Here is a 19,402-nt window from a genome sequence, read left to right as displayed (position 1 = left end):
CTCTCCTGTACTCCCATATACTTGGGATAATCTGGAAATGCAGTAGGTACTAAGTTAATTCCTGATTGATTGGCATGAAACCGATCAGCTTGAATATTATTAATAGCTTGGATAATATCTCCATTCATTTTAGAATATAAGTACTAGATGAGGGAGAGGGAAATTTTTCGATAAAAACAGCATTGTGGGGCTTCCCTGGTGGCGCAGTGGTTGAGAGTCCGCCTGACGATGCAGGGGACACAGGTTCGTGCCCCGGTCCGGGAAGATCCCACATGCCGTGGAGTGGCTAGGCCCATGAGCCATGGCCGCTGAGCCTGCGCGTCCAGAGCCTGTGCTCCGCAACAGGAGAGGCCACAACAGTGAGAGGCCTGCATACCGCAAAAAAAAAAAAAAACCCCAAAACCCTAAAAAAACCAAAACAGCATTGTGTATGCCACGGCATACTTTCCTAGAAGGACTGTGTCAACGTTAAAGGACTTTTAAATCAACAGCTCAGAAGTGATTTGGAAGGGTGTGCAGAATAGAGTCAACACAGCAGGGCTGAGACTGCTATCCTTAGAAAGGGCTGCTTGCAAGGTTGGTCCCTGCTTGGTGTCTGTGAACTTGACTGGTAAACGGTTTCCTACACTGATATAAAACTTTCCCTAAATGATGAGAGCGACTGATTGTGCCTAAACTGTTTGTACAATGTGGTTTATGCTGAACACCTGCCTTCCTCCTGAGAGCCTGGAATTTTGGTACATGCTGGGCAGAGGGTCCCTCTGTCACCAGCTCCCAATAAAAACCTTGGGCACTGGCTCACTAATGAGCTTCCAGTAGACAACACTTCACACTTGTTTGTTGTCACAACTCATTGCTGGAGGAGTTAAGCACATCCCGTGTGACTCCAGTGGGAGAGGACTCTTGGAAGCTTGTGTCTGATTTCCTCCAGACTTTACCCCATGAACCTTTCCCCTTTGCTAATTTTGCTTTGTGTCCTTTTGATGAAATAATTCATAGCCGGGCTTCCCTGGTGGCGCAGTGGTTGGGAGTCCGCCTGCCGATGCAGGGGACACGGGTTCGTGCCCCGATCCCAGAAGATCCCACATGCCGCGGAGCGGCTGGGCCCGCGAGCCATGGCCGCGGGGCCTGTGTGTCCGGAGCCTGTGCTCCGCAACGGGAGAGGCCACAGCAGTGAGAGGCCCGCGTACAGCAAAAAAAAAAAATAAATAAAAAAAAAAATAATTCATAGCCATGAGTATGACTATATGCTGAGTCCTGTGAGTTCACCCATCGAATCACTGAACCTAAGGGAGGCTATTCATGTCATATCTATTCACCATTCCTCCCTCCATATGACTCAGAGAGAACATGTTTCTTTCTCTCTCCCTGGTCAGTCCTTCCAATGCTGGGTGTGTGTATCAAGGATGGGTGGGGAGTGGAACTTTGCCTAATTCTTTCTTCACATTCCTCTACCTTCATTCCTCCAAGAATTCCATATACACATTCTGGGATATTATTAACCTCAAGGTACAATCCTCCCTCCAACTGTGATCCACTACATTTTCCCTTATACCTGGTTTACAAGCTTGAGACTCAGTTTTTAGGTTAAGTGGGATTCACTCTGGAGGAGGTATGCAGTTTAAGGGCACAAATTCCATTGGTACCATTTTTTTTTTTTGCGGTACACGGGCCTCTCACTGTTGTGGTGTCTCCCGTTGCGGAGCACAGGCTCCGGACGCGCAGGCTCAGCGGCCATGGCTCATGGGCCTAGCCGCTCCGTGGCATGTGGGATCTTCCCAGACCGGGGCACGAACCCGTGTCCCCTGCATTGGCAGGTGGACTCTCAACCACTGTGCCACCAGAGAAGCCCCATTGGTACCATTTTTTTTTTTTTGTGGTACGCGGGCCTCTCACTGTTGTGGCCTGTCCCGTCGCAGAGCACAGGCTCCGGACGCGCAGGCTCAGCGGCCAAGGCTCACGGGCCCAACCGCTCCGCGGCATGTGGGATCTTCCCAGACCGGGGCACGAACCCGCGTCCCCTGCATCAGCAGGCGGACTCTCAACCACTGCACCACCAGGGAAGCCCTGGTACCATTTTTGAATGTATATTTCTTCCTTGAATTTATCTATAAACCAGAAGAGAATTTCCCCAAATGACTGGAATTTGCTATATCTGTTAAGAAGGCGAGACTCTCGGTAAACTATATTTAAGTTGCCAGACAGGACATGAGGAAATGAACTAATAATCCTTTCTCCCCGCCCCTCCTTCCCCGATAACTTTCTTCTTGCACGATTATTAAGCATCTCAGAACCCCATCTCCTCATTTGAGAATTAAGGGATCAAGCAAAAGCAGCACACTCACCCCGACTCTCAAGGCTGCTGTTCAGGCGCCGTTCAGCGGTTTCCAAGAGCTGCTTGCCGGTTTTCCAGAGCTGGCACTGAGAGCAAGCCAGGTCAAATGCAGCCATGGCTGGGGGGCTGAGGTCTTCCAGAACCTCTCTCAGGGGGGTAGTGGGCTCCACCGAGCTACTGCTTATCCAGAAGTCCTCCTGGAGTGTGGGGATGGGGTCTCCCGAGGTGCTGAGCAGCTTGTCAGTCACATCAGAGATGGAGTAAAATACCATCCCTGGACACCCAGCAGTGGGATACAAGGCAAGAGGTTAAAATGACTCTCACTAGCACTTTTATTTTGAAAAGTAGTGATTTAAAAAATGTCTGAGAGGGCCTCCCTGGTGGCGCAAGTGGTTGAGAGTCCGCCTGCCGATGCAGGGGATACGGGTTCGTGCCCCGGTCTGGGAGGATCCCATATGCCGCGGAGCGGCTGGGCCCGTGAGCCATGGCCGCTGAGCCTGCGCGTCCGGAGCCTGCGCGTCCGGAGCCTGTGCTCCGCAACGGGGGAGGCCACAACAGTGAGAGGCCCGCATACCGCAAAAAAAAAAAAAAAAAAAAAAAAAAAAAATGTCTGAGGTCCTTCTGCACAGTATACCATCTATGAATATCAAGACCATCATTATAGCCCACTCTTAGGGCATCAAAACAATGGCACGGAAAGAAAGACCAAGAGAAACTCAAAAAGGTGGAGTTTAGATCCAAATGGGGTCTAAAAGTAGGATGAAATGAGGTAGGTCTGTGTGTGCTCATCAGAAAAGGTCTCTAAAATACATCACTAAAAAAGCAAGGTAGAAAATAGTACTTGTTGGAAGAGCTCATTTATATTAAAAACAAAAAGGATATGCATATATTCTTTTGAATTTGTAAAGAAAATCTCTGGGAGCTTACAGAAGGAGCAACAAGCGATGGTAACTTGATATACAGAGCCTAGACCAGCAAGAGATGTAAAAATATGGGACAAGATTCCACTTTCAAGAAATAATGAAATGATGAGCCCTTTCTGCAGTGCAGCCAAGGGTGGGAATTGACATCTGTGAATCCCAGGCCACAGGTGTTAGATAGAACTTCTTCACTTGCTAGAAAAGTAGAATAATATGCTTTATCCCTGAATGATTACATGGGAAGAAAATAATCAGTTCTCCAAATCCCAAGATTAATGGCCATCAAAACACATGGTGGAAACTGCATTCACACGCTTCAGTGTAAGTCACGTGGGACAAGCTTAATGGAGGAGCTCGAGGGGCAGGTAAGTGACCACCATGGTCGGCGAGGCTGGGCACAGCTAGAAAATGATTCTGGAGGTGTCAGGACTGCTGTTCTTCAAGGCAAGCATCCTACTCTAGGTTTCTGCTCACCTTCATGATGAGCCTCTGATTTGGGTGGTTTTTCCCCCATACCCTCCTCCCACAGCTCCCTCACCACCTGGCAACAGGGAAGCCAGACCTGCGGCTGCAGCGCTGCCAATGGCCTGCAGAGTTGAGCGGCCGCTGCCTGTTCTTCGGATGGTGCCACTACCCCCGTCCGAGTTCCGGTTTTCGATCTTGTGCTCTACTCGGGCCAGCTCCTGGATGACCTCCTGGTAGCGCTCCATGAACAGCAGCTCCCCGGAGCTGGGCGAGGACTTCAGGTTGAATGTGAACACCACCTGCCACAGGAGAGGAAGGAGTGTGGCTTGCAGCAGGCCCACTGAGGTGGAGAGTGTCTACAGATCTGAGATCTTGCTAGTCATCAGACTCTGGCCCTAAGACAACTGCTTTGTGGGGCTGGAAGAACACTGGACATTCAAAGAGTAGGTCAAATGTAGAAATAACTCATAAAAGTCAGCAAGAGGGCCACTGAAGCCCCAGCAGAAAATAGGCAAAAGATGAGGACAATTTCAAAGAGAAAATATACAGGACTAATACACAGGTAAAAAATGTTTTCCCTTCCCAGTAATTCAGGGAATTTAACATTAATACTACCTTGCATCTACCATAATGACAAAGTGTGAAAATAAACCCTCAGGGGGTGGTGGCGGAATGAACTGTCACAACCTTTTTGAAAAGCAATTTGGCAGTCTACAGAGCTTTAAAAATGTTTATATTCTTTGACTCAGTCGTTTTTATGAAAAACTTTCTGAAGGAAATAATTCAAAAGTCAATGTATAAAGGTGATAATCTTGACACTCTTTACTACAACTATTACCAGGTTGAAAATAAATGTGAGTTAACAGGGAATGGTCAAATGCAGCTACTAGATCAGACTATCATAAGGTCACTAAAATCAGTTACTAGGCAAATGCTTATATTATAATGTAAAAAAGGCACTAAGTTTTAGATTCAAAATGGTCTTGGCTCTATATAAAAGTCACATACATCTTGGAAAAACATTGGCAAAAATATGCTTTTATCTTTAGTATTGGTTGTTCTGGACGATAGGTTAAAAGTAATTTTATTTTCTGGTTAATACTTTTTGGTATTTTCTTATAAATAGGCACAACTTGCTTGTAACCAGGTTTAAAAATAAAACCTTTTATTAAAAAAGAAAATGAGGGGCTTCCCTGGTGGCGCAGTGGTTGAGAGTCTGCCTGCCGATGCAGGGGACAGGGGTTCGTGCCCTGGTCCGGGAAGATCCCACATGCCGTGGAGCGGCTGGGCCCGTGAGCCATGGCCGCTGAGCCTGCGCGTCCGGAGCCTGTGCTCCGCAACGGGAGAGGCCACGACAGTGAGAGGCCCGCGTACTGCAAAAAAAAAAAAAAGAAAAACGAGAAAAAGAAAAGGTCAAAGCCCCAGGAAAGGAAGAGGAAGTGAGGACATTTAGCGGTAAAGCATCAGGGGACTCACAACTGACTTCCTCTTGGTTTGGGGGTCAGAAAGGCTGGTGAGGGTCCTATCCTTCCCAGAGGGATAGAATTATCATTATCATTAAAGTACAGGATTTAAAATGTGTCAGAGGAAGTTAAGTAAAAATTATCCAGTCACCTAGATGTTTCCATGATTTATTCCTCAACAAGTAAACTCACATGAAAGAAAAATTCTGACCTGTGTGTTAAGGGACCAGTGCAAGCGTTATAAATATATCAAGAGAGTTTTAAAAACTAGAAGAGTGGGCTTCTATGCTTTTAAATTTAAACAATAGCAGAGGACTCTTGTATTTCTCACAGCTTGCACATAATCCGCTTAACATTCCAAGAGGTAGCACAAGCAGGTATTATATTTAACTCCAAGTTTCAGATGAGGACACCAAAGCTCAGCGGGAGTACAGTCTTTCTGGTTTCTACTCCCTGCACTTTTCCCTACACAACATTCTAATTTGCTAGCTCCCTACACTTCCTGTATATTAAACTGGCATTCTATTTATTATTAAAAATTGTTTGCATAGTGATTTCTAACTATATAAAACCACATATGTGTTCAGAGAAGGACTACAAGGAAAGAAACAAAAATATTTCAACGTCTCGACTGTGGCCGAATGTTTTATCTTGTTAAAAAACTGTTTTATGGGCTTTCCTGGTGGCGCAGTGGTTGAGGGTCCACCTGCCGATGCAGGGGACACGGGTTCGTGCCCCGGTCCGGGAAGGTCCCACATGCCGTGGAGCGGCTGGGCCCGTGAGCCATGGCCGCTGAGCCTGCGCGTCCGGAGCCTGTGCTCCGCAACAGGAGAGGCCACAACAGTGAGAGGCCCGCATAACGAAAAAAAAAAAAAACCCCAAAAAACCTGTTTTATGTTCTGAATACAAACATGATTCAACAGCTTAAATCTCCTCCTTCTGGATCTTGAAATCCACAATGCTCAAGATCAGGCTCCATACATGGAAACTCCCTCCTGCTTCTGCTAGACGTGGCTCCTCAGGTGCGCCCGACTGGCTCTTCTTGCACAAGCATCTGGCTTTACCTGATGCCCCGAGGGTCCCAGACAGCAAAGGGCTACCTTAGCATTCTTTACTGTGACAAAGTAGAGCCTAGGCTCCTAACACCTGCTGCACAAGTACCTGCCTCACCTGATGGGCTTCTGCGAAGTTCCCCCGGAGGATGCAGGATGCCAGCAGTGACTCAGGTGGGGAGAACATCATGCGGATGAGTGAACTTTGAGGTTGAGGTTGCGACCGGCCATCTAGCTCATTCTTCCCAGATGCAGTACTCAGACTTCCCTCTGTCAGGACACAAGAACGTTGAGGGCCAAGGAAGGGATAGAAATTGAGGAAAAACTATTCTGTCACCTGCTGCCAAACTCCTATCTTCTCAAAGTCCTTCTCTAAAAGGTCTGTAAATGGATCTTGAATTTTCCTCAAATGAAGCACATACCTATGCTATCATCTTTTTCTTTCTTTCTTTTATTTTAAATTGAAGTATAGTTGACTTACAATATTGTGTTAGTTTCAGGTGTACAGCAAAGTGATTCAGTTATACATATGTATTTATTTATATATATACTTTTTAAAAATTCTTTTCCATTATTGGTTATTATAAGAAATTGAATATAGTTCCCTGTGCTATACAGTAAATCCTTATTGTTTGTCTATTTTATATATGGTAGTGTGTTTCTGTTAATATGTTATCATCTTTGACTATAAGACTTATGTACCAACAACCTTCCTTGGGTATTCACCTGTTTTCTCTCTACTGATAGTGAAATAGCCCTTTCCCCACTGAACACAAGCATGAACTGCTCAGTCCAGGTTTTCACACCGTGGTGTATGGCAACTCTTTATGGGGGCAAAGCTGCTGGAAGTTGGCAACTGGTTGGGACCCCCATACCTGAAGTACTTGTGCTCAGCTCACTACTTGTACTTTCCAGGGATGGGTTGGAACCTCTGTCCCGGCCATCTAGAGGTATTAGGAGGAAAGAGAGAAAATGAACCATCAGTGCCTTACAGTGTAGAAAGTGAGAAGTTGGCTTGAAAGCTGAGATCTGGGTAGAGTGAGAAGATAATGGGTAGCTACTATACCAGTGGCTCCTTCTACAGTAAAATGCAAATTCCTACAGACCAAAGGTACAGGGGTGGGCTTAACATTGTCCCAGTGCTCATTTGGATAGTAGCTTATAACAGTGGTTTCCAGTCTCTGGGTCTCAGAGCCCCAGGAGCTTTCAAGTTACTTCTAGGGGTCAGCGACCCCCATTGCTCACTAAGCACTGTGAATAGTCTGAAAAAAAAATTAAAGCACAACTATTATGACATGGAACCAGTACGGTGCCAAAGAGGGTCACAAAATTTTCTGACATAGAAAAAGTTGTCCTCATAGTTGAAAAAGTAGGGAACCAAAGTATAAGGCCAGGCTGATCAAAGACCATGATATTGGGACTTCCCTGGTGGTGCAGTGGTTAAGAATCCACCTGCCAATGCAGGGGACATGGGTTCAATCCCTGGTCTGGGAAGATCCCACATGCCGCGGAGCAACTAAGCCCATGCGCCACAACTACTGAGCCTGTGCTCTAGAGCCCGTGAGCCACAACTACTGAGCCACAACTAGAGAAGCCCGTGCACTGCAACGAAGAGTAGCTCCTGCTCGCTGAAACAAGAGAAAGTCCACGTGCAGCAACAAAGACACAACACAGCCAAATAAATAAATAAATTTATATATTAAAAAAAGACCATGATATTGAAAGTCCTGGAGAAAAAGCATCTTCTCAACACCTGCCTTCCTATAGCTGTAGGAAAAGAGAAGATGGATTGTGCATTCTGGGCAGGATGGGTCAGGTGGATGCAAACTGACTCAAACCAATTAACTGAGCAACTTAAGGGGCTCAGCCTTTAAGTTTTCCATGTTTCTCTCATGGTAGTCTCCACCCCAGCCAGCATGTTCGTGTCTCTTGTTGCCACTTAGCTAAAGCCTACTCATTCTTCTGAGCTTGATTCAAAAGTCAACTCTTTCAGAAAGCCTGTTTCTCTGCCTTTGTACGCTACGCTGACCTCCCCGTCCATGAGATTTCTTCTGTTTTCAGGCCGTGACTCCGGGCAGTTTAAGTTTTTCATGTATACTGTCTATGCAGGTAAATTATGAATTCCTTGAAGGCAAAGTCCTGGTTTATGCTTCATTCACCTCCCTCAAGATACCTAGTATTTTTTTTAGCACAGAGGAAACTCTTTATGAACTCCCTGTTAATTATTTAAAAACTACCAAAAACCATAATAGAAATTTGATTATCTAAAAATTTAATACTTCTGTATAATGCTTCTGTGTTAAACTCCTTTAGAAAAACTCATTATCAAAGTCAAAAGACAAAATGGAGCAAAACTTATAGCACAAAATGACAGAATATTTTCCTTAAGGTATAAAGAGCTTCTTATAATTCAACAAAGACAAACCCAACAGAAAATATGTACCTTAGACTGAAAAATATAAATGGCCAATAAATATATGAAAAGACATTCAATCTCAAACTAAAAATTAGTATTAAAACAATGACACACCATTACTATATTAATCATATTGGCAAAGACTAAAAAGAAACCTGATACTACTCATTTTTTGATGAATGTATATGCAAATAGGCACTTACATACAAGTGATGGGAATGTAAATTGGTCCACCTTTTTTGGGGGCAATTTGTTATATCTGTATTTATACCCAAATATACTTTGACCTTCTATATTATACTGCTAGGGACTTATCCTATAGATATACTCACACAAGTATGCACAGACATACGTACAAGGTCTACTGTAGCATTGTTTATAATAGTAAAAAACTGGAAACAATTTAAATGCCCACAAAAGGGTACATATGACAATGAACTACTAAGCAGCCTTTAAAATAAGTGAAGAGAAGTGAGTTCTCAATATAGAGTATGATACGTTTACGTATGTAAGAGAATATAAATGAAAAAAGAAAGTTGCAGTTCTCTATATGTAGTATGATGCATCTGTATATCTAAAATGATATACATGCTTGTATTTCATGGAGAATTTTTGGAAGAAAACTATTAGCAAGGGTTACTTTGGGGGAGTGGGATTAGGATAATCTTAGATCACTTTTGTTTGTACCTTATCTTAAAGAATTGCTTTAAGATACTTTAAGATCTTATCTTTATCGTTAGTGTTAAGGTACTTTAAGAACTGCTTTATCTTGAAGAATATTAGACAAGTGGCACTATACCATTTGCCGCTTGTGGGAAGGAGGCATGGAGAGTTTTCTTCAGATTACCTGCCCGGCTCCTTCTTGTCCGACGACCCCGGCGGAGACTGGGGTGCCATGTGGCGATGGGCCGGTATCTTCGGGAGGGTTGCTCCTCTGAAACAGCAAACCCAGTGGGTCATACGGGAGGGTGATCAATTTTTTTTAATTGAAGTATTGTTGCTGTACAATATTATATGTTACAGGTGTACAATATCACGATTCACATTCTTAAAGGCTATACTCCATTTATAGTTATAAAATATTGGCTATACTCCCTGTGTTGTACAATATATCCTTGTAGCTTATTTTATATCTAATAGTTTGTACCTCTTACTCCCCTACTCCTATGTTGCCCCTCCCCCTTCTGAAAGTGATCAGTTTTGATTTGACCCACTTCCTGGGGTAACAGGTAGGGGAAGATCTGGACCAGCCTGTGCGACACTGAGCGGTACCCCGGAGTTCTGACGCAAGTGGCCACGGCGATATGCCCTGAACTAGTGTGACTCCATGCACTCCTAGCTGTCCCACATTCCCGAGACTTTTCTCCCTCCTCCCTTTCTGTTATCTCCTCTCACCTGAGCCCTGGTTGCTGGTCACCACCTTGTACCTCCACTGGGCCTCAGAGAGAACCTTGGAGAACTGGTGCAGGCGGCTCTGCAGTCCGTCTCTGCTGCTGCTGCCCAAGCCACTCTGGCCTTCAAGCAGCTTTGGCTTCTCAGGGGGGCTGCGGCTGCTTAGCTCATCCATCTGCTCCTGGAGCAGCCTGAGGAAGGCCCCTATTACGTATTCATCAGCCAGGAACCCACTGATACCGCTAGTGAAGTGCTTTAGGTCCAAAAAGCTGTGCCTGTGAGGCTCTGGGGAACTGTCTTTTGGCTCTGCCTTCAGAGAGCTTGGAACTGTGTCGGCCAGGCTCCTGGAGGCCCCCAGGGAACCCTGTTCTGACCTCCTCTCAGGCTGTGCTATGTGCTGAGGGCTCTCTGACGGGGACCTCAAACCCAACGGGCCCTTCCCCTCAACGTCATCATCCTCAGCGTAGTCCTCGGGCAGGTGAGGCTCTGGGTGAAGATCAGCAGAGGTGATGAGGAGCAATGAGAAGATGTTTTCTAGAAGTTCCAGGCACAGAGCGTCAGGAATACTGCACAGATACTGTTGACACCTGGCCAGGTATGTTGAAAAGAGATCTGAAGCACCTGAAGAAGCATGTATAAAACAAGAGGCCAGAGAAAGAGAAGGAAAGAGAGAAAACGCAAACATTAGAAACAGTACTTGCCAGACTCAAACATTCTCCCAAGTTTAACTCATTTCTTTCTTTGTAGTGACTCAGAGAACTGTGGTTACAGTCAGAAGACTAAGAGGCTATTGAGCCATGTCTTTTCATGATTTGTAGAAAGATTTTGCTCCCTTAACTAAAAGTACAGTTCAGTGAACATTATTTTGTTTCTGCTTTTTAAAATTACATTACTCCTCATCTCTGAGAAGTACTCCATATTTCAGTTCCTAGAATGAAGGCAGCCTTATTCCTCAATTCCTGTTTGCACTCATTGTTATACTACAGGTGATCACAGCCTACCCAGATCTCTTAAAATGACCATGCTCAGAGGTGAAGGTCTATTCCAAAGCTGCAGGGGAGAGATACTTGACCACCAGTCACCAACTTATAAGGAGTTATAAGTTTTTAAGAAAAATGAGAGCTAATAGGACAGAAGGTTCTTTCAAACTGTAGGCTGTGACCTATGACACTGACTTAGACGGCTGCATTTGAAAAAATGAAATAAAGCAGAAAAATAATCAGGAGTGTGCTCTGTTTGGAAGGGTAAGTAATGTTTCTTAAAACTTATTTCAGTTGACACATCACATACACACATATACACATACACATGAAAGCACAAATTATATACCTAGGTGCAAACTGGAGTGATGTGAAATGCTATCTACTGTGGACTGGAGTAAAAAAAAGAAGCATTTGGAAAACACTGTACTAGGTGTTCAGGCTCTGTTAGAACTTATGCAGATCACTTGCTTTCCCCATGTCCCTTTGATTCACAGAGGCTGATAAATGGATGAAATTATTCGTGGGCATAATAAAACCAAGGCTACCTCCCAGCCCTGGTGGCAAAGGGTTCCCACGCAAAGAACCTGCTGGGACAGGTTGTTCCCAGCTCCCGCCAGGGAAGGGGTGGGGGGCGGCGCTGCACCTGGGGAGGAGAGAGAATCGTTCACTGGCTCTGAAGCCACGGCCAGGTCCTCAGAGGGACCGTCTTTGCATTCCTGGCACTGGGAGTGCCGGTGTGAGTTCACACAGAGGGCATAGATGGCATACTTCATGGCACAGAAGCTCCGGTAGAGTGTCAGGTTCTGACACCGGCTCAGGTGCGCAGGGACCGTGGCGTCAGTTGAATCTGAATTATAGAGAGAAACAGGCAGAACTTCAGAGATGCTTTTTTTTTTTTTTTAATTTATTTTATTTTTGGCTGCATTGGGTCTTCATTGCTGCGCGCAGGCTTTCTCTAGTTGCTTTGAGTGGGGGCCACTCCTTGTCGCAGTGCACGGGCTTCTCATTGCGGTGGCTTCTCTTGTTGTGGAGTGCAGGCTCTAGGCGCGAAGGCTCAGTAGTTGTGGCTCGTGGGCTCTAGAGCACAGGCTCAGTAGTTGTGGCGCACGGGCTTAGTTGCTCCGCGGCATGTGGGATCTTCCCGGACCAGGGTTCGAACCCGTGTCCCCTGCATTGGCAGGCAGATTCTTAACCACTGTGCCACCAGGGAAGTCCCAGAGATGCTTCTTTCAGGCAGGGGCTGCATGTATGGCTGAAGCAAAGAGATGCCACACTGCTAGTCCCCTAGGTGTTCTCACCCTCTCTCCTTTCTGGCAGTGTGATCTGCGTCCCTTCCAGGCCTTTTTTTCTATTCAACAACTTTCAGTCTCTCGGTTTCCTTTTCCCCACCAACCTCCCCTCTACATGTCTGTTCAACCTAGGCCTCATGGCTATTTAACAAAGCTTTCCCTTACATTTCTTAAAATACTTGTTTTTCCTTTTTTAAAAAAATAAAACTTGAAGTACATGTTTGGTCTACCTTTCGAATGCCACATTACCCAAGAGGCAGGCTTAAAATGTGTTTAGATTGAGAAATAAGGGAGCAAAGGTAACACAGTGTTTAAAAAAAAAAAAAACTTGATATTTTTAGGAAAGCCCTGAAGCAGACATCATGAGAAAAAACATAAACTCTGTTGAGATTCTGTATACTTGTTTAATAATTTATAATTTTTCATTAAAAATTTGTTTTGAACTTAGGAGGAAGGAAGGTTACCATCTTTACAGAATCTCTAAACATCTTAATCTACCCCTAATTCTTATCATAGCAAAAGTATAACCTGTTGAAAGAAAAAACATTAAATGTAATAAAGCAAAAAGAAGAAAAAAAATACCACCCATAAGCCTACCAGCTAAACACAACCACTGCTACATTCTGGTTTAACCCCTTTAATAGTTTTGTGTACATGTGTATGTGTTTTGAGTGTAACATTTTATATACTATTTAATTTTCCTACTTCTTAAAAATCCTTTAGAGTATAGCATTTGATTATGTTTCTTTACAAACTAAATATCTGCTGGCTGCATATAGTTCTACTGAATGAATCCCTTGTCTAGGCATATTCCTCAAGGGCAGGACATTGGAATAGTTAGGGATGTTTTGCTACTACAATGCTGCAACAAGCCCCTTTAGGTATAGGTTTTCTAGTGGTTACTTCTTAGAAGCTTGGCCTTGCCAAGCTCAGGGTAATAAGCAGAACAAAGTCAATATTGTTCTATGGCCTTGACCTCTTCATGGCATTATGGCCCAGAACCAGGACTTGCAAGCACGCTGAGTGGGAGTGGCTCCTTACATTTTTGCCCGAGATGCCTCTCTTGCCTCACCCTAGCCCAAGCCCTATTATCACTCCTCTTTTGCCTTTTCCAAGTTCAAGTTCTAATTGTGTTCTGGTGGGTCACCAGGGATAGATTTCAAACACTTCTTCGGAAGACTTTTGTACTTGTATGTAGAAAACAGAGAGTTCCAGTTCCTTCAGGAAATCTGCTAAACAAGTTGTCTACCTTTCCAAAAAAATACAGAATGTAGTAACACTAGTTTTACAGTTAGTGGTAGGTCCTTTAAAAAAGTAAATCAAAGCAATATCTAGGCTGACAGACATCTACTGCCATATGAGAATGTTTGTTTCTCTCAAAAGTAAGGTCCCTGGCCTGTGTAGTAGGTTGTGACCACATCATCATATGATTTTTGAGAGCAAAAAGAGTGAGCTTGTTAATGGGGACTTGAATTTTAAGCAAAGATCTAAGGTTAAAACAAGGCTTTGTTACTCTTTCAGGCAAGTCTTTCTTCTAAAAGAAAAACTCTAAAAAAAAAAACTCAAAAAAAGAATCTTCTAGAAGAAAGACTCTTTACCTGTTCAATAGACTATGAAGAAGATATGGGAGGGGGGCTTCCCTGGTGGCGCAGTGGTTGAGAGTCTGCCTGCCGATGCAGGGGACACGGGTTCGTGCCCCGGTCCGGGAAGATCCCACATGCCGTGGAGCGGTTGGGCCCGTGAGCCATGGCCGCTGAGCCTGCGCACCTGGAGCCTGTGCTCCGCAATGAGAGAGGCCACAACAGTGAGAGGCCCGCGTACCGCTAAAAAAAAAAAAAAAAAAAAAAAGATATGGGAGGGAAGGAAGGCACAAAATGTGCTATAAGAAAGCTTATGAAGCATGGAGAGACTCACCAAGAATTTGCATAAATACTACCAATGACAATGCTGTGAATTCAGAAGGCAGTTCCTAATTCTGTTTCAGTGAAATGAGGGTATGCTCATGGTTCCTGAGCTGGATCCATGAGGACAAAGGTTCCTATGGAATTGTTCTCATAGGATACCCTAGGCCTCACCAAGAAAGGGGAAGGTGTCCCTACATCTTGTAATCTGATTGTGGCAAACAGCGCTAATTTAGAGGGTACCTGCTGGACCACCCATCTTGATAGATCCCAGCAATCACATCTAGATAAATCTTGTGCTGTAAGAAACATCTGCAAGATTGTCCTAAGAGGGAACCTTGCTCAGGTCACTCCATCGCCAACTCACCATGCTCTTGCTGGGGGTCCTTGGCTGGCACCTTCTGTAGGAGCTTGAGGACATCTTCCTCCCTGAGGGCTGGAAGGTTTGTAAGGTGATGGAGAGAGTACAGCACTGAGTGGCTTTCTCCACCATGTAAGTGACACAGGAGATCTCTCTTTGGTATGGGGTTGCTGAAAGGGAAAGTTGGGAGGATAGAAGGGGAGGCAGTTTATATAATTGCTTTGAGAAAGACCAGTCTCCATTCCCTCTTATTCTTTCTCTCTGGCCTGTAACACCACAGGTTTCACTTCCCCAAACACTAAATTTCAGTTGGTCTATGATAGAGGATAGCCTTTATTTACCCCCAGGGAAGGACATTCATCAAGCTGGCTTTACTTGTCTAGTAAGGACCTAGGAAGGGCCTCTGTGCTCAGCAGGGTCTAGAAAGGGCCCACAGATTAAGCTTCCTAATTTCTGTAATTTTCCTAGCTGAGAGCTGACACGAGCTTCTCTGCTCTTCTTTGAATCAGGGCCCCTTGCTACTTCCCCCAGCGGCCTACTCGACTTCAGAAGTGCTGGTGAGGTGGGTGAAGAACAAAATAAGAACCCAGATCCAGGGAAGACCCAAGGCTAAGTTATCAGGAAAACACAGGGCCGCGCACACATTTCAAGAGGCTGTTGTTGAATAAAAATGTGATCCAAGATAACACGTGGCTAAGAATGTGAGCCACACTCACTAGCTGTATGACTCTGGGCATGTTATTTAACACCTCTGGGCTTCAGGTGCCCCACTTTTAAAATGAGGATAATATTGGTGTTTATCTCACAGGATTATTGTCAAGCTTAAGTGAAATCATCATGTAAAGGGCTTAGAGCAATGCCTGGTGTATAGTAAATGCTCAGGAGATGTAAGGTTTTGTTCTTGTGATCATTGTCATCCTTAAATTATCCTCTAGTTATGACCTTATGGCTATGGTGAAGATAATCACTACTTATGTTTCTTTCCTGGTTTAATAGTTGGAACAATTATTTGTTGCTGGTCAACACTGTCAACTGAAACCATTTACAGGGAAGATGTCTTGAAATGGCCACACGTGCAGAGCATGGGTCAAGTGTGCCCAGTGGTGGGAAGAGGGCTGGCTGTGCAGGGCCATACCTGCTCTGCTGCACACACCACTCCAGGACCTCCAGGTGAGCCCACAGCCCATCACAGGCATCCCTGAGGAGCTTATCACAGCCGTGGTCCTGTGTTGATACGGGAGAAGAAAGAGATGCTGACTCAGGCACCTGGGGTCAGAGATGTGACCGACTTCAGGACCCTGCATTCTGCCTCAGCCCAAAGTGCCAGCACACTCATTTCTGGAGCAGCTTGGGCTGCAGAGTGAGAGTTACCTGGGTCCTGTGGAGTGTCTGGAGCAGCCTCTGGGCTGACGTTAGGCTCTGGCAGTGTGTCCAGCCCAGGAGCACGAGCAGTCGACTGAGAGGGCTGAATTCTCTATCTAGCAGGCAGCCAAGACTTGGGAAGTCTTCTTCCTTCAACAGGGTGAGTGCTGTCACCTGGAAGCCAAAGGAGGCTGCTAAAGGTAGCTCTGGGGACTTGCTGCTAATCAGGGTAAGAAGCTTTTTAGTATAGAAGGGAGGTTTCTGACAATGACAGAAGTGGCCAGTTGAATACAAAGTGTTTAGGAAAACACTAGACTGTAAGCTCCTAGAAGGCAGGGATTGACTTCTGTTGTATCCCCAGATCCTAGCATAGTACATAGTACATAGAATGAGGTTAATAAATAGCAGTTGAAGAACTTTCCTGGTGGTCCAGTGGTAAAGAATCCCCCTTCCAACGCGGGAGATGTGGATTCCATCCCTGGTTGGGGAACTAAGATCCCACATGCTGTGGTGCAACTAAGCCCGCGCGCCACAACTATGAGCTCGTGTGCCTCAACTAGAGAGCCTGAGTGCCGCAAACTACAGAGCCCACCCACTCTGGAGCCCACGTGCCCTGGAGCCCACGCACCACAACTAGAGAGAGAAAACCTGCACGCCACAACTAGATAGAAGCCTGTGCGCCGCGACAAAGAACCCGTGTCGCAACGAAAGATCCTACATGCCACAACTAAGACCTGACACAGCCAAAAAAAAATAAACACAATAAATAAATATAAAAAAAATAGCTGTTGAATTAAACTAAAGCTCAGTTGCAATCTGGAAGGAAAAGGTTAGAGTAATTAGTCCCCTGTCAGCTAGGCAACATATCGCTGCCACTGTCTTTTCTTCCTCGCACCCTCCAGAAAACTTACATGTATCCAGCATTTCAGTGCCTGCCTAAGGACTGACACAAAATGCTGGCAGTTCTAATTATGAATGATACTGGTTCTCAGAGCCTTCTGGAACTGTGGGATGGACACAAACTAGATGACTCACTGCTAATTAAACTGCTTTGCGTTGGATAAATGAGTGCGAGAGAAAGGAGGAGTGAAGAAGCCTGGAGAGAGTCCCTGGGTAGTTGAGTGGTGGAGAAGCACTGAGTTTGACTTACCAGGATCTGCTCAAGGAAGTGCCTGCTGTTGCTCAGGCAGTAGAAATAGGCCAATTTCCAAGCCTGAGCTGGGTCAGGATTGGAGAACAAGGCTAGCATTGCCCGCTCAGGATCTAGATGAGCCGTTGAGACTGAAAATCAAACCAGATGGGGTTACTGGGGAACCAGTTCTCTTCTTTCCTAAGGGTAAAGCCCATTTGAAAAACCAATTGATATGAGAGTTCACTCTTTTAAAAAGTTAAACCAGGTTTTCTACACTTTTCTCTTAAAGACTCTTTACTTCTCTCAGTAGTGTCTGCAAAGTTCTTTTCTGCTATGACTATTACTTCATTTTTTTCTCCATCACTCCTTCTTAAGCTATGAAAGCTGTGCTTTCACAGAACATCTTGCCCATTTTTGCTTAGCTTCTCCCATTAGGTTTCCTGAACAACATGGAAGGGAGCAGGCTAGAGGGAGTCGGAGGGGTTGGGCAGAGTGGAATTAGAGAAGCAGTGCAGGGAACACACCTTTTCCTGAGGGTGTGGTCGTCAGTGGCTTTTCTGCGGCCTTCTCTGCATAGGTGTGGCCATACAGGGACACCAGGCCCCGCCCGGCCTTGTGCAGCAGGCAGCCGAGCAGCCGCTCCTCCCGCAGGGGACTCCCCTCCGACCTGCTGGCCTCCAGCAGTTCCTCACACAGGAGACGCAGCTCAGCCCCGAGCGGCTCTGCAGGGCAGCGCAGAGTCCGCAGGGCTCCATAGATGGCATCGACTGCCCCTGGGTGCCCGATGGCAGAACCCCGCAAAGCTCGCAGTGCCTTTCGAATGAGGTCCACCAGCGCCTTCTGCAGGGGCCAGCCTTGGAGGCCCGCGCCATCTTCCTCCCCAAGCAGGAGCTCCAGCAGGGCCTGTGCAGGCTGAGGGGCCTCCCGCAGGAGATCCCAGAGCAGAGAGACAGCTTCTGAGCTGAGCCAAGGGGGCCAGCTCTCTTGCCTCTGATTTCCATCAAGCACAGGGTCTGCTGCATCTTGTGCTAAGACCGTGTACAGCTCCTAAATAGGGGATGAAGAGAGGGATGGGCGCTATGTCCAGAATGTTATCACTTACACACCTTCATGTTTTCCTCTGTTCAGTGTATATATATGCATGTGTGTATATACAATAGTAGCAACAGCAAATACTTCTGTAGTAGTTACTATGTGCCAGGTCCTTTACACAGAAAAATTAAATTAATTCTTACAACCACCTTAGGAAGAAGACACTACTATTATCCTCGTTTTGAAGGTGTCCTCAAATCAGGGGGTTGAGGCAAAGAGGGATTTGCCCAAGGCCTCCATGCTCAAGCTAGTCACCCCCACCCCCATTGCCTCCGAAACGTGCACTGTCAATCTACATCAGGCACTGCAAACTCATAGACCAGGTAACAGATGGGAATAAGACACTATGCCCAGCTCAAGGCATTTAAATTCAACTTTTAAAAGAACACTACAGACCAGTTTTTAACCCCTGATCTAAATCCCAACCAAGATTTTGGATACAGCCCATTCTTCATCCTTCCCTAAAACCTTCCCCAGTACCTCCAACTCACACAACTCTCCCTCTTTATTGGGCTTTCAATGTTCTTAAAATTAGTACCATATGGCTTAGTACCTAATTGTGCCATGTGTGTATTCCCTTCCTCCCCAACTAGATTGCAAGCCTTTAAAAGGCGAGATATCTGTAGCCTATAATTTGTTTGGTAGGTTAGTTCCCACACTTCAGCACCATTCCTGTGGGTGGTACTCAGGGATACCTGTTCATTAACTGCCTCCAAGATGGTCACAGGACCATGAGTCCTTGACCTAATACAAGTGAAAGTCCCTACCTTAAATCCTATTGTGAATATATCTTCAGTTAGCTGGTGGCTGGGTCATGAAGAAAATAAGTATTGAGCCTCAGAGCATCCCTCAGGCACTTAAGTATAGATCTAGTTAAGATTTTGAATCTGCTCCCAGAAGGTGGTTGTAAGGATTAGCTATAACACATTCAGTGCACCTGTTACAGAAAAGGTATTCAGCAAATACATACTAGTTCCTTTCTCCCTTTATATTCCCTGCCACATTCTGGTGAAAAATTTAAACACCTAGTTTAAAACCAAGTTAGGTATTCCTTTTACATGAAATGAAAAAAAAATTAATCCTCAGCTATAATTAGTACTTCTGGCCAAGCTACCTCTAAGAATTCTACAATCAGATAAGTTTCCCCTATCTCTAAATTCCCCTCAAGGGGCCTCCACCTAGCCTGGTCTTGCCTGAGAACAGAGAACTGCCAACATCTTGGGGACCTGTTTCTGCTGG

General features: G+C 45.4%; 1 protein-coding gene across 5 annotated transcripts in view; it reads right to left on the bottom strand.

Moving 5' to 3' along the window:
• ZFYVE26 (zinc finger FYVE-type containing 26) overlaps positions 1-19,402 on the bottom strand; it is a 65,151-nt gene that overhangs the window by 39,020 nt on the left and 6,729 nt on the right. For 4 of the 5 annotated variants that reach the window (XM_060095947.1, XM_060095948.1, XM_060095949.1 and 1 more), the window contains exons 5-16: positions 17,596-18,118; positions 17,090-17,220; positions 15,949-16,113; positions 15,713-15,801; positions 14,584-14,747; positions 11,670-11,873; positions 10,047-10,664; positions 9,499-9,585; positions 7,111-7,179; positions 6,354-6,505; positions 3,818-4,019; positions 2,346-2,609 (exon numbers count right to left, since the gene is read on the bottom strand). In XM_060095947.1, the coding sequence (XP_059951930.1) occupies positions 2,346-2,609; positions 3,818-4,019; positions 6,354-6,505; positions 7,111-7,179; positions 9,499-9,585; positions 10,047-10,664; positions 11,670-11,873; positions 14,584-14,747; positions 15,713-15,801; positions 15,949-16,113; positions 17,090-17,220; positions 17,596-18,118 (2,668 nt within the window). Of the gene's footprint in view, positions 1-2,345; positions 2,610-3,817; positions 4,020-6,353; positions 6,506-7,110; positions 7,180-9,498; positions 9,586-10,046; positions 10,665-11,669; positions 11,874-14,583; positions 14,748-15,712; positions 15,844-15,948; positions 16,114-17,089; positions 17,221-17,595; positions 18,119-19,402 lie in introns of all 5 variants that reach the window. The other variant, XM_060095946.1, reaches the window with a different exon arrangement.

The sequence above is a fragment of the Mesoplodon densirostris genome, chromosome 4 (assembly GCF_025265405.1).
Source record: "Mesoplodon densirostris isolate mMesDen1 chromosome 4, mMesDen1 primary haplotype, whole genome shotgun sequence".
Classification (NCBI taxonomy): Eukaryota; Metazoa; Chordata; class Mammalia; order Artiodactyla; family Ziphiidae; genus Mesoplodon; species Mesoplodon densirostris.
The sequence above is the reverse complement of the archived record's forward strand: the minus strand, read 5'-3'. Positions and strand labels throughout refer to the sequence as shown.